Source organism: Zingiber officinale, chromosome 5B, assembly GCF_018446385.1.
Source record: "Zingiber officinale cultivar Zhangliang chromosome 5B, Zo_v1.1, whole genome shotgun sequence".
NCBI classification, from domain to species: Eukaryota; Viridiplantae; Streptophyta; class Magnoliopsida; order Zingiberales; family Zingiberaceae; genus Zingiber; species Zingiber officinale.
In genome coordinates, this window is record NC_055995.1 from 68,543,702 (window position 1) to 68,556,857 (window position 13,156).

Below are 13,156 nucleotides of genomic sequence, written 5' to 3' on the forward strand. Positions count from 1 at the left end.
GCTGAGGTGGCGTACACTGGTTGGCTGGCACACATCAGGTCCAAGCGCTTGGACTGGTCCAGGCGCTCGAAGATGGATGAAATTTTGAAGATTGAGTTTCACTGAGGTGCAGCAACATTGTCAACATTCCAAGTGCTCAAGAGTGGTCGGGGTGCTCGAAAATGACCTATAAAAAGGCCTTTGACCAGAGCCTTCATTGCATGATTCGCTACAACTTTTATTCTTGCGCGCTACTCCGAGAAGGCTCTAACGATACTAAAAGGCTACTCTGAAAACCTATAATCAAGCTTCTACATCTTATTGTTGTCGGTATACTTTTACATGCTTGCATTGTACTTAAACTCTATAATCAATTTTGATCTTATAGTGATTGCCCAATGAAAGCACGAGTGTGGGCCTTGGAGTAGGAATCGCCAAAAGCTTAGAACCAAGTAAAAAGACTTGTATTAGAGATTGTTCTTCTTTCCTTCATTTATTTTTCACTGCATATTCTCATGATTCTAGAAAAAGTGATGAATACTATTCATCCCTCCTCTGGCATCTTTTCGATCCTACAAGTGTGATGTATGTTATAGTTGGCTAAAACAACCTTGATGATTAAAGCGTCATCATGGAATATCTCCACCCCCTCTAAGTCTTTGGAATCGAAACTGATCTTTGACCCTGTGCTTGCTCTTGGCTGTATTCGACTGCATGAATCTCCAATCGATAGGCATGTGACTTCCTGGCTCGATTGGTATCATCATCGATCAGACCGCCAACTATCATACAAATGCACCCTGGGTGGCATCGCACTATAACAAAACTATAAAAAGATAACAGTGAAAAATCATTGTTTAAGGCCTCAAAAATCTATTGTAAAACGACGTGTTAAGAAAGATAGGACCTTCAAAGATAATGATTTTTAACCATTATCATTTTATGGAATAACTGTTATCTTTTAAGGACCCTATTTTTCTCAACGTATCGATTTGCAATGAATTTTTTTTAACCTTTTACAATAATTTTTCACCGTTGTATTTTAAATGAAAAGAGAACGATTTATTAATATTGTTTTTGAGCACTCTATCTTTCTCAATGTGTTGATTTATAATAATTTTTTATAATGATTTTTCACCATTATGTTTCATGTGATAAATTATAACTATTATCTTTGAACGACCTATCTTTCTCAATGCATCAATTTATCACAAACTTTTGGAATCTTAGACAATAATTTTTAAACCGTTGTCGTTTGTATTGAAAAGAACAAAACTATTATTAATTTAACCATTATGTTTTTTACCGTTGTCGTTTCTTAACACAAACTAGAGAATAATAAACCATTGTCTATACAATAATTTACCAGTGTTGTATTTTTAATATACATCATACAACAATATCAAAAAATTATAAAAAACATATATACAAGTGCACGTAGCAATATGAAATACAATCTCATATCATCCCATTTTAAATGATCAGTTCTTAATTACAAACATATATATAATACTTGTAACAAAACAACTACACATCAGATTGATGATCGATCACTACGCCAAAAGTTCATCATAACCAAAAACACTTATAGATTATAACACATCAGATATATAATCTTATATGCATATCCAAAAGAGTTTCAATACATGAGTGAAAATACCTTAGGAGTGCTTGGATGCCATAAATGATGAGTTCAAGTTGTACCGTTGCCACACCATCATGAACTGTGCCCATGCATGCCCCAAGGGACTAAATCCAGCAAAGCAAATCGAGTCAATCAAGGAGCTTCAGCTTCAATGAACTGTCCCCAAGGCACCATTTGTTCCTTCTAACAATTAGCATCAATTTGTGAATCAAAATAAAAGCTCTGCACTTTCATCTAACATTTGGGGAGATGTCACAACTGTTTCAATATTAGGTACTTATACTGCTTCTTATTTGCCTCTTTAGTGATTTGAGAAGTAAAATCTATTGCATTCAATAGTTTAGCACTCATTATGCTATTAACATTCATGAGGGAACTTATAGACAAATGCTCTTTATTAGGGAAACATAAATGTTGGAAACTACATATAAGCAAAGCAACAATTGGATTCAAATCTTAAATCATCAAAGCAAGTCATGCATCATCTTCCTATATGAAATCAATATTTATTCAACCTGGGTTTAATTTTGGACTTGAATCTATATATAGTCGGGGGTAAAGTGGATATATTTACATCTTTCTTAAGAAACATTAAGAGGATATAATGATTAAATAGGTTTGGTAACGTCAAGCTTGGGATGATTGGTCCGGTCCCATGAAAGTTTCCTACCGGTCATCAAGGTAAATCGGAAAATACTTACGGTGGACAGTCCGGAAGTCCAGCATCCCTTATTTACAAGTCCCAGTTAGAGGAAAAATCCTTATAAATACACCGTAGCTGGGAATCAAAATATGGGTACCTGCAGAGATTTTTCCTCCAAATGGGACTTGCAACTAAGGGATGCTGGGCTTTTGGGTCGTCCGCCGCAAGTGCTTCCAGATTTACCCTGTTGGGATTGAATCTATATACATTTGGGATAAAGAGGATATATTTACCTTTCCTTATTAAGAAGATACAAAAAGAGTTTCAATACCTAACTTTCCTACTGATCAAATATACGGTCTAATATATAAGGAAAAATTATAATAAATATTCACATCATTTTCCTAATAAAATTTACACATTCACAACATTCTTCCATATTCATAAATGATAATGCTGTAGATTCAAAAGACAATAGTTGACTGAATTGTGGCATTAAATGCAAGAAAATTTTCAAGACTAGAACAAAGGAAATCAGGGAAATTAAATATTCAAGTCACTATCATCATTGCTAGCTCCATTACTAGTGAAAGATAAATTTATCAATAGAACTCATTGAAATTAATCACATGAGAAACAAACATACTTATTAGTATTAATTAATTAGTACTAAGACATGGTATAATTAAGTGACAATGTTCATGTGATAAACATCAAACCAATTTTATCCTTACAGATTTATTACCAGCATACCTAAACACACATGAAAAATAATGTGAATCCTATTTTGCCTTAATTTATTTACATAAATATCAAAACTATGTAAAATTTTGTCACCAAGTCTATATGTCAGTGATAAAAAAAAAACCATGTTCAAACATGAATTACCACTCTGCACATACATGTGATGCCTAGCTTCCTCCACCAATAAAGACCAGTGACTATATGATAAAGAGAATGGTCCCCCAAAGAGAAAAGATTATAAATATACCTTTAAATCAGACTAATAAGGAGCATGGACAATTAGAAGTCCTACTTGCTATTCCAGATATATGGGCTGATTAAAAGTTAAGACTTTGTGAATCATAGGAACTTTTGTAAAATAGACAACAAATAAGTGATAAAATGATGTTATTATACACTCACACATACATCTATTCATGCCAAATTTTATCTGACCTCTAATCACATATTTACATAATCTGCAAATAAATAGGCATGCTTAAGTTTTCTTGTCTTCATGAACAAACTAGGCATTGTATCTCTACCTATAGCATACATATTTGCAAATTGACACATGATTTTAAGTTCCCTGTATATTCTAAGGGATTAAAAAGGTTATGTTAGTGTTCAAATGTTCAAATGACTTGTTTTTACATAATTAGAATTATACTAGTGAACATAAAGAAAAACTAGAATTTTTAATGCGGAATTACTAGTAGTATCATCTTTTTCATATACATCTAAAGAAGATCCAAACTATAAAAGGAACTATTGAATAGTTTGATTAGTGAGCAAAAACATTTTTATGCCTAAAATTGTTAAAACTTTCATACTAGATACCTTAATAAAAATTTCAGTATTTGAAGAAGTTTGTTTCTAATCTAACAAAACTAAATTTGATGAAAATATACCTCAGGAATTTGAAGAAACTGAGAGCTTATTCCATGCTGCTCTAAGACTCGTGGTATAAGATGCTTGAGTGCTATCTTTAGTTTTTCTTCAGGCGTATAGCCAAGAAGCTCAATGACTTCCATTTGATCTAAGAGTGGAGGAGGAATAGGTTGAATTCTATTTGTAGTTGCAACAAAAATTACCTTTGATAGATCAAAAGGAACATTCAAATAATTGAAAAACAAGTTAAGGAATTTTTACAATAAAACAATTAAAAATTAATCAAATTAACATGAGAATTGGAAAGACACACATTTAAATCTTATTTTACTAAATTCAGCACTCATCTTATCAATTTAAGGAACATCCAGCTAGTAGGGAAGTTCTATGGAATAGAAATTCAGCAAGTAGCATAGCTGAGGATACTGATCATTGAAAATTTTATTTTGTTATGGATCAAGAACTTCCAACAATGTGGATGCTAGATCCCCCCGGACATCAGAACTCATCTTATCAATTTCATCAAGAAGCATAATTAGATTGTTGACAACCACTCTTTGTAGATTGATTAAATGAAATATGGATGGTGTATGTTAGGTGAAACAGCAAGACAATATGTAATCAAACATATTTGGTGGGCATGGATACATAGTACTTTGAAGCACATATTTCTTAAGCAACCTACAGTACTTGACAGAATCTACAAGCTTAAAAAGTAGAGGCTACTAAATGAGATTACATAAACAATGAAGCTAGGACAACTCAGAATTTGTAAAGGCTTGACTAGTGAAGGTCAGAAGAAAAACTTTTGCAAGGTGGTGCTAGTCAACACCAATCATGTTCTTCCTAGCGTGTTCAAGTTGAGCCATCACTCTCCTTACTGATCTTGGACCACGAAGCAAGCACCTGATTTAAGAGGCAAATAGGGTAAGATATTTTAAAAAAAAACAAATTATACAAGATTGTGAATCTAGTACATTTGACTCACCTTTTGAGAAGACTTTCTCAAGTTCCACAGGTTGAACCTATTCAAAAATAATATTCATATCATGACAATTTATTTTTAGATGCAGGTGTTTATGTTGAACACTGTCATTAAGATCTAATGAAACAAATGCACTGCTTTTGAAGTCAAGCATATACTATCTATTTATGAGGAAGTGACCCATGATACAAGTTTTGAAACAAAGACAACGGATAGTGTAAAACCATTGAAGTGACACATGATACAGGTTTTGAAACAAAGACAACGGATAGTGTAAAACCATTGTCTTTTATATTTTATAACACCACAAAGATAATAGTTTTGTTGTGTTTTATAGAAGTCATAAAATTTTTTCCTAAAACAGTTATCTTTTAGCATTTTTATTGTAGTTAAAATTTATGCTACTCCATAAAACATCTATAGGTAAATTAGTTAGCATGAACATTTTAGTGTAGAGAAACATTCTCGATAGCATAGCAATGTTTGCAGTATCATCTAATTTAAGCATAGAAACCTCAACATAAATAGGAATCAAATATCAAAGCAAACAAAGACCCACAAAATAAATCACTAACCAATGCCTACCATTTGGAAATGTGAAATATCCTACTATGTAAGTTTTGCACGTTATGCACACAAGCTTTCAATTTTCTATTTAATGAATGTCTCTTTTCTTTTCTCATTCTCAAAATATATTGACCTTTTGCTCATCTAATAAATTATCCTTTGTACTTTCTCTTTATCAACCCCTTCCATTCCTATAAAAAAACCATTAGTGTTGAGGCACTAAAAAAGCAGAAAAGAAACCATTAGTATTGTTCAATTTGTAGCTATTAGCCAACATAAATGAATCAGAAAATAAATATTTAAGTGTTACGGAATAGTTATATACAATAATAGCATGCTTCATTTCTAGGAACAGAAACATCTCAACTTCATGATTATACATTCTAACCTGCATAATTGATAAAGCATATAAACTTTCCTGAAATTTATATTTAAGATAATTTATGGGAAGGTAAACTATTCATCTGAAAGGAACACACTAACTAGTTCATCAGGAAGTCAGAAGAAAGGGCTCATAGTTCTCTCAAATTCTTATCTTGCACAGAACATAAAAAATTAAAAAAGTTTCTTCTTGCATAGAGATATATGGGAACGAGCATTGGAAGCATTCAAACTGATGCAGCTCAACCGCGAGATCACCGTTTCTTGCTTCCCGTGATCGAAGAATGGCATCATGCTTCAATTGAACCGAGCGAAGTATATCACTTGCCACCTTCCAAAATCCCCAAACACAAAAAGGAAAAAAAAAATCACCATTCAAAGTTTAACATCTACCAAAACTGAGAAACAAAAAGAAGACAGTAAAGCCAAAAAGGATTTTTTTTTTTTCTTCTTTCCTTTAATTTTACCAAAGCTCTTCAGCGACGACGGCAGAGTTTGCTAACCTGCGGCGAGTCCAGTAGCTCCTATACACCTTCTGGAGCTCGATGGTGAGTGGTTTCTCATTCGTGCTCCCACTCGCGCCGCAGGAGGCCCAAGCAAACAAACAACGGATCTCGAAGAACATGAAGGGGGGACATGGGGGAGATGGTGCCAGAGACGCAGGCATTGTAGAGGACCTTGCTCTCGAAGGTGGCCATGCAGGGGGCATCAAGGCTGCACTGAAAGCGGTCGTCGGCATCGATCGAGAAGTCTGACACCTTTGGGCAAAGGCCTATGGGGAGACCGTTGGAGCATCTAGAACTCTGCTTCCACAGCAGAGAATGGGAGGGGAGGTGACGTGGAGGAGAGGATGACGATAGGATGAGGAAGAGGAGTGGAGGCTAGCGAAGCGAAGGAGGGAGAGGGAGGAGGGTGGTGGATTGACGAGAAGCGGAGGAGGGAGGGGGAAGCGGCAATGAGATTTAGGGATTAAGGGTTTCGAGGTTGAGCTAAAAAAAAGTTTCGCTGTGATGTTTTGATGTTCACCGCCAAAATCATTATTCCCAATTTCTGTCGGAGTTTTGAGGTAGGATTACAACGGTTATAATTCCATTGACAACCATTATAAATCGTTATTTTATTAACTCAATTCACTCAACAGTTTCATTAACAACATTTCATTGAATTGTTGTCCTAACTGTTGTGTTGATGAAAATAAAACCTCATAAAGACAATGGATAGTATAAAATTGTTATGTTTTGTATTTACAACATCACAAAGAACGATTTTGTCAAAAATTATTATCTTTTACCAAATTTAAAATAATTTTTTTTAAAATCATTGTCTTTATGGTGTTATCTTTTAGTAGTTTTGTTATAGTATTACCATGATTTTCTTCTTATTAGGTAGGTTGGCGTGGTGTCTTATCGGGTGCTTGGCCCGAGGCTCAGGCATTTCTTTGTTGGGCTCAGTCATTTCTTTATTGGGGTCGTTGTTGATTTCAATTGGCTCTTTTAGGGCTTCACCTTGGGGGTATGTTCAATTGACGATGACGTTGATGGTTGGGAGAAGACGAACGCTTACGAAACTCCTGATTGGCCGCTCGGTGCATATCTTGGTTATATTGATAACATTCTTCTATATTGTGGGTCTCCGATCGATGGTAGATGCAAAACATTGGAGTCCATCAACGATACACAGGGAATCACGTTCGCTTGGCCTCAACATGCTGGACTGCGTTCGGCCTTTGCTCGTGGTGATGCGATGAGTGACCCGATTAGGACCCTTTAGGCAGGAGAGTAAGAGGAGGAACTCGACGCTCGGGGATAGAAATAGGAGCTGGGGTTGCCACTTCTTTTTTCCAGCAGATTGAACTTCTTCCATATTAATGTACTTAGTTGCTCGTCTAAGTAGGTGGTCGAAGTCTCTTAGGGGTTTCTTGATGAGGAATCAAAAGAAATCACCATCTGTGAGCCCTTGAGAAAAGACACTTACTAAGATTTTCAGAGTGACTGAGGGAACATCCATAACCACTTAATTGAACTTCTTAATGTATGCTCAAAATGTCTCCTTGGGCCCCTATTTGAGAGAAAATAAGCTCAAAGTGGTCTTGTGATAACGACAACTACTGGTGAAGTGATGGAAGAATGCCTTGCGATAATCCTTAAAGTAGCAAATAGACTCAGTCGGGAGTCGGTTGAACCATCTCTGCGCCGAGGCAAAGAGAGTGGTGAGGAACACTCGGCACTTAACTCCATTTGTGTATTGATGGAGGATAGCCGCATTATCAAATTTGAGCAGGTGGTTCTCCAGGTCTGTTGCTCCTTTATATTCTCCGATCAACAAGGATTGAAATGACTTGGCAGTTTATCTTTCATTATTTCTTGGGAGAACATCATACTGACTCGCTCAGGGGAGCCCGTAGCCATTGGAGCTTTCCCCTTTCGAAGGTCCCAAGCGGGTGCATTTTCAAAAGATGATCCCTATGACCTTTCCCCTCGACCCATATCATCAAACGATGTGCTAAATAAAGCTCAGTGATATGTGATTGACAACAAGGGTGCAGGCGGTAGGCTAGTCGGGTGCGTAGGTGCTTAAATGAAGCCAGCCGGAGGAAGAGGAATCGGCTGACACCAAGTCGATCAGGCCTTCCACTCGAGTTCCGCTCTCGGCTTGAGGATCGGTCATAGATACAACCAGCCAGTCGTTAGGTAAAAGACACTCGGTCGCTGCTTGCTGCTGCTGTACTAATCTTTGTGCTGAGCGATTATTAACAACTCTAAATCTTCTTGCGACAAAGTTACTGTGGTGAGTCTTCCAATCTCATCCATCTTCACGTTTCAATTACACGCGAAGTTTCTATTGGTGCAGCAAGGCCTGCAAGAGGGGGTGAACTGTCTGTAAGAAGAAAACAAAATCCCTTCTCGTTCTTTTGACTTGTATTAATAGCACAATTCTAATTAAGTAACAACAATAGATGAAATAACAACTTAAAAAGAAAATAAGTAAGAGACTATGATTTTTACTTGGTTACAACCTAGGTGGTTTTTAATCCAAGGCCGTTACAAAGCTCTACTAAGAATGTCTCCTTTGATGAAGGCGGAGAAACCTCTTACACTCCTTAGACTGGGCAAAAGCTACCGTTGGTGAAGATTTTCCAAGAGTCTTTTTATAGTCCCTGGAAAATCTTATCCGAAGCTGAAAGGCGCCTCCAACCAGGCAAGCGAAGATAATGTTTTATCTTCACCAATGGTAGCTTTTGCCCAGTCTAAGGCATCTTCAAGTAGTTGAAGGCTCCTTTTATAAAGGCTCGAAGGCGCCTTCCTCCCGAAAGACTTGAGGGCACCTTCAATATTGAAGGCATTTTCAGTAGTTGCTACTGAGCTCTAAACTTCTCCTTTGGCTCTTCCGCTGCTCCGCTCGCTTAGGTGATTTTGGCCATCCGAAATAGGACTCACCCGAACTCATTTTTTGACCTTCTCCTCGAGCAGGCTTCCTCCCCGGCTTCGTAGCCCTCGAATGTCGTGCACATCCTTCTCATCGAGCGCAGATCCTCTGGACCGCAAAAAGCGGTCCAGGGGATGGTCCCTTAGCTTAGATTGGTTCAGGAGATGGTTCCCATTCATAAAATAGGTGGGGACCATTCATCCCTACCAATCCAGATCAAGGGACCATCCCCTGGACCGCTTTTTGCGGTCCAGAGGATCTGGGTTACTTCTCATCTACCGGTGTACTCTTCCGCAGCACCTCGTCCTTCGGACGCACCGAGCTAATAGGCTCTCTCCCGTGTCGTCCTTCTCGCTAGCTGTGTCTTCCGCTCGACTTCTTGTGTTTCTAAGCTCCTGCACACTTAGACACAAGGATCAAATACAACAAGACCTAATTGAACTTGGTTGACCACATCAAAACTATCTCGGGGTTCTAACAATCTCCCCATTTTTGATGTGCATCAACCTATGTCCAAGTTAGGGTAAAAAAATACAATAACATAAGTAAATTGCAAATAACAATTGCAATACAATGAATTAAAGAATTTAGTAAAAAAAATAGTATTTATGTAAATATCTAAACTCCCTCTGAACTTGTACTAATTTCTCCCCCTTTTATCACATCAAAAATAAAGTGAGAAAGGCAAAGATAGATAGAGAATTTAAATTTTGTTTCTAAGGGTTAAGGAAAATTTTTCTTAAGGTTCAACAAAATTTAAATTTTTCAAAAAAATAAAATTTCAAGATATTTCAGATTTAGAAATGAAGTTTTCGACAAATAATTCATAAAAAATTTATTATTTATCAAAAAAATTATAGAAATATATTTTCGAGTATTGAAAAACGTCTGAAAATAGGAGTTGAAAATATATAAGGCAAATATAAAATTTTACACAAAGGAGTTAACTGAAGCAGAAAATAAAAAAACTTTAATTTAAAGACTACCTTTTTAACAAATAATTTTTTTATTTTAAAAAATTTATAACAGTTAACTATTTAACAGTTAGTCTATTAAACATTCATTTCAATAATTGACTTCTAGACTATAGCGAGGCACTAGACCTTCTTGGATATTAGAACAACAACCACTTCTAAATAAAATCTTTTAAAGAAATTAAACATTTAATTTTCTTTCTGCAAATTATAACTTAAAAAAAAATTAATTATTCTAAGCATGATTTGGGAACCTGATATAGGTTTCTTCCTACTGGATTTATTAAGTATCTTTTAGAACATATTTTGGTGATAACTTTCTAATTTGACCCTTATAGTATCTAAAATACCAATTTAGACTTCTATAATTTTTCCAGACATTTTGATTAAGACATGTAAAATTTTTAGATTTTTCAATTTAGTCCTTCAATTTTTTATTTTTTTCCTTTAACTTATCATACATTTCTAAAGGGTAGGTTTTTGATAAGATTATTTTTAATTCAGCATTTTCTCTTTCTAGTTTTACTAAATCCTTGGAAAATACTTTAATAAATTGAAATAACTTTTTAAGAGTTAAGGCGCGTACCTTACTTATCTCGTGTTCTGATATTTTTTTTTCATCGCAGTTTTCTTCTGATGATCCTCCCCCTTCATCGATGTTTATCTCTGAGCTGATTTCATTTTCTCCTTGATGGTCGACCAGTATGGCTAGTCTAGCGTAGGCCTCGATTTCGGATTTAGAGGATGAAGATTCATCCCATGTTGCCTTTAAATTCTTGAGTTTCACTCTTATTGGTCTTTTGCCCTTATCTTTTTTCAGTTCAGGGCAGTCATCCTTGATGTGCCCTTCTTCTTGCCAATTGTAACATCGAATCTTCCCTTTACTTCTTAAGTCCTTTTTCATCTGCGACTTGAATTTGTTAGATCTAATAAATCTATTAAATTTTCTTACCAATAATGTTGCTTTTTCTGTGTCGATAGATGCTTCAGAATCTGAGTCTGGTCCGCTTTTCTAGGCTTGTAGTGCTAGGTTATGATTTGGTCTCTTTCTTTGTCCTGCACATCGAGACTCGTGTAATTTGAAAATATAAAAGAGGCTTTCTAATATACTTACCTCGAGGTCTTTAGAGATATAGTAGAAGTTTATTGTAGATGTCCATTCTAGTGTTCTCAGGAACACTTTTAAAACATACCTTTGCGCGTCTCGATTAGTTACCGTTTCTCTGAGGTTTCTTAATCTGGTGATTAGCTCTTAGATTCTTCCGTGTATATGAGCAATCGATTCGCCTTCTTCCATTCGAAGGTTGCTGATTTGGTTCCGGAGTATATTCCATCTTGTGAGTTTGGCTTTGAACATACCTTCATGTAGTTCCAGGAATTTCCCCAAAGTTCCTTTACTGGTTCATATGCGTCGATTCTGTTGACTTCTTGCAGAGGTAGCATGCTTAGTAGATGGAATTTCGCTCGTTTATTTACCATAAAATCTGCTTGCTCATTCTTGGTCCATTGATACTCCTCTTTATCTTTCGGTTTTACAAATCCATATTTCAATATTAACAATAAATCAAAATCATTTTTAAAAAATATCTCCATTTTTCTTTTCCATATTACGAATTATCCCTTGAACTTCAGTGAGTAGATGCTTGGTCCGGCCATCACTTCGGTACTTCAGTCGACGGTTAGTCCTTTTGTGGCGTTCTGGCTTTGATATCACTTGTTGGTACAGTAGGACCGGCAAAAAAGGGGTGAATTGCCTGTAAGAAGAAAACAAAACCCCTTCCCATTCTTTTGACTTGTATTAATAGCACAATTCTAATTAAGCAACAACAATAAACGAAATAACAACTTAAAAGGAAAATAAGTAAGAGACTACGATTTTTACTTGATTACGACCTAGGTAATTATTAATCTAAGGCGGTTACAAATCTCTACTAAAAATGTCTCCTTTGATGAAGGCGGAGAAACCTCTTACACTCTTTGAAAAGCTCATAAAGTTGCTAGGAAGTTAATACAGAAGTTGTTATCTAATTCCTAATTCCAGGAGTCTTTTTATAGTCCATGGAAAATCTTATCCAAAGTTGGAAGACACCTCCAACAAGGTGGAAGGCGCCTCTAGTGAGGCAAGCGAAGATAATATTTTATCTTCGCCAACGGTCATTTTGCCCAGTCTAAGGTGCCTTCAAGTAGTTGAAGGTGTCTTCCATAAAGGCTCGAAGGCACCTTAAAAAGTTGAAGGCGCCTTCCTCCCAAAAGGTCCAAGGGCGCCTTCAATACCATTGAAGGCGCCTTCAGCAGCTGCTACCGAGCTCCAAACTTCTCCTTCTACTGTAGATGTCTATTCCAGTCTTCTTGGTAACACATTTATAGCATACCTTTGCTCGTCTCGATTAGTTACCATTTCTTCGAGGTTTGTTAATATGGTGATTAGCTCTTAGATTCTTCTGTGTAGATGAGCAATCGATTCACCTGCTTCCATCCGGAGGTAGTTGATTTGGTTCCAGAGCATATTCTGTCTCGTGAGTTTAGCTTTGAACATACTTTCGTGTAGTTCTAGGAATTTCTCCCAAAGTTCCTTTGCTGATTCATGTGCACCGATTCTGTTGACTTCTTGCGGAGGTAGCATGCTTAGTAGATGAAATTTGGCTCATCTCTTTACCACAAAATCTGTTTGCTCGTTCTTGGTCCATTAATATTCTTCTTTATCTTTCGGTGCTACAAATTCATATTTTAATATTAAAAATAAATCAAAGTCAGTTTTAAAAAATACCTACATTTTTCTTTTCCATATCGCGAATTCTGCCTCGAACTTCGGTGAGTAGATGCTCGGTCCGACCATCATTTCGGTACTTCAGTTGATGGTTAGTCCTTCTGAGGCGTTCTAGCTCTAATATTACTTGTTGGTACAGCGAGACTGACAAGAGAGGGGTGAATTGCCTATAAAA

The 13,156-nt window shown here is 36.3% G+C and overlaps 1 protein-coding gene across 12 annotated transcripts; it reads right to left on the reverse strand.

Annotated features, from left to right (window-relative positions):
- Positions 1 to 1,425: 1,425 nt before the first annotated feature.
- On the reverse strand, positions 1,426 to 6,863 carry LOC121984484. Of its 12 annotated transcripts, none has more exons than XR_006112924.1 (4): positions 6,318 to 6,863; positions 6,073 to 6,145; positions 4,870 to 4,906; positions 2,567 to 4,787 (listed from the first exon to the last, which is right to left on the reverse strand). XR_006112924.1 is itself a non-coding variant. In XM_042537420.1 (3 exons), exons 1-3 carry the CDS (start codon positions 6,551 to 6,553, stop codon positions 4,737 to 4,739), a joined length of 324 nt encoding a protein of 107 aa, XP_042393354.1. In that variant the 5' UTR covers positions 6,554 to 6,863; the 3' UTR covers positions 2,567 to 4,736. The 12 variants fall into 12 exon arrangements, 1 of the variants encoding a protein (XP_042393354.1); XR_006112922.1 differs by having other exon boundaries at positions 4,870 to 5,624; XR_006112926.1 differs by having other exon boundaries at positions 6,282 to 6,863.
- Between the last annotated feature and the right edge of the window lie 6,293 nt (positions 6,864 to 13,156).

What these genes read in the sequence shown, in the direction of transcription:
- LOC121984484 (XM_042537420.1), bottom strand. Translation starts at nt 6,553, where the DNA reads ATGCCGACGACCGCTTTCAGTGCAGCCTTGATGCCCCCTGCATGGCCA. An exon ending in AGCTACTGGACTCGCCGCAG is followed by an intron (nt 4,907 to 6,317) that starts GTTAGCAAACTC and finishes ATTTTTGAATAG; the next exon opens with GTTCAACCTGTGGAACTTGA. An exon ending in TGAGAAAGTCTTCTCAAAAG is followed by an intron (nt 4,788 to 4,869) that starts GTGAGTCAAATG and finishes CTCTTAAATCAG; the next exon opens with GTGCTTGCTTCGTGGTCCAA.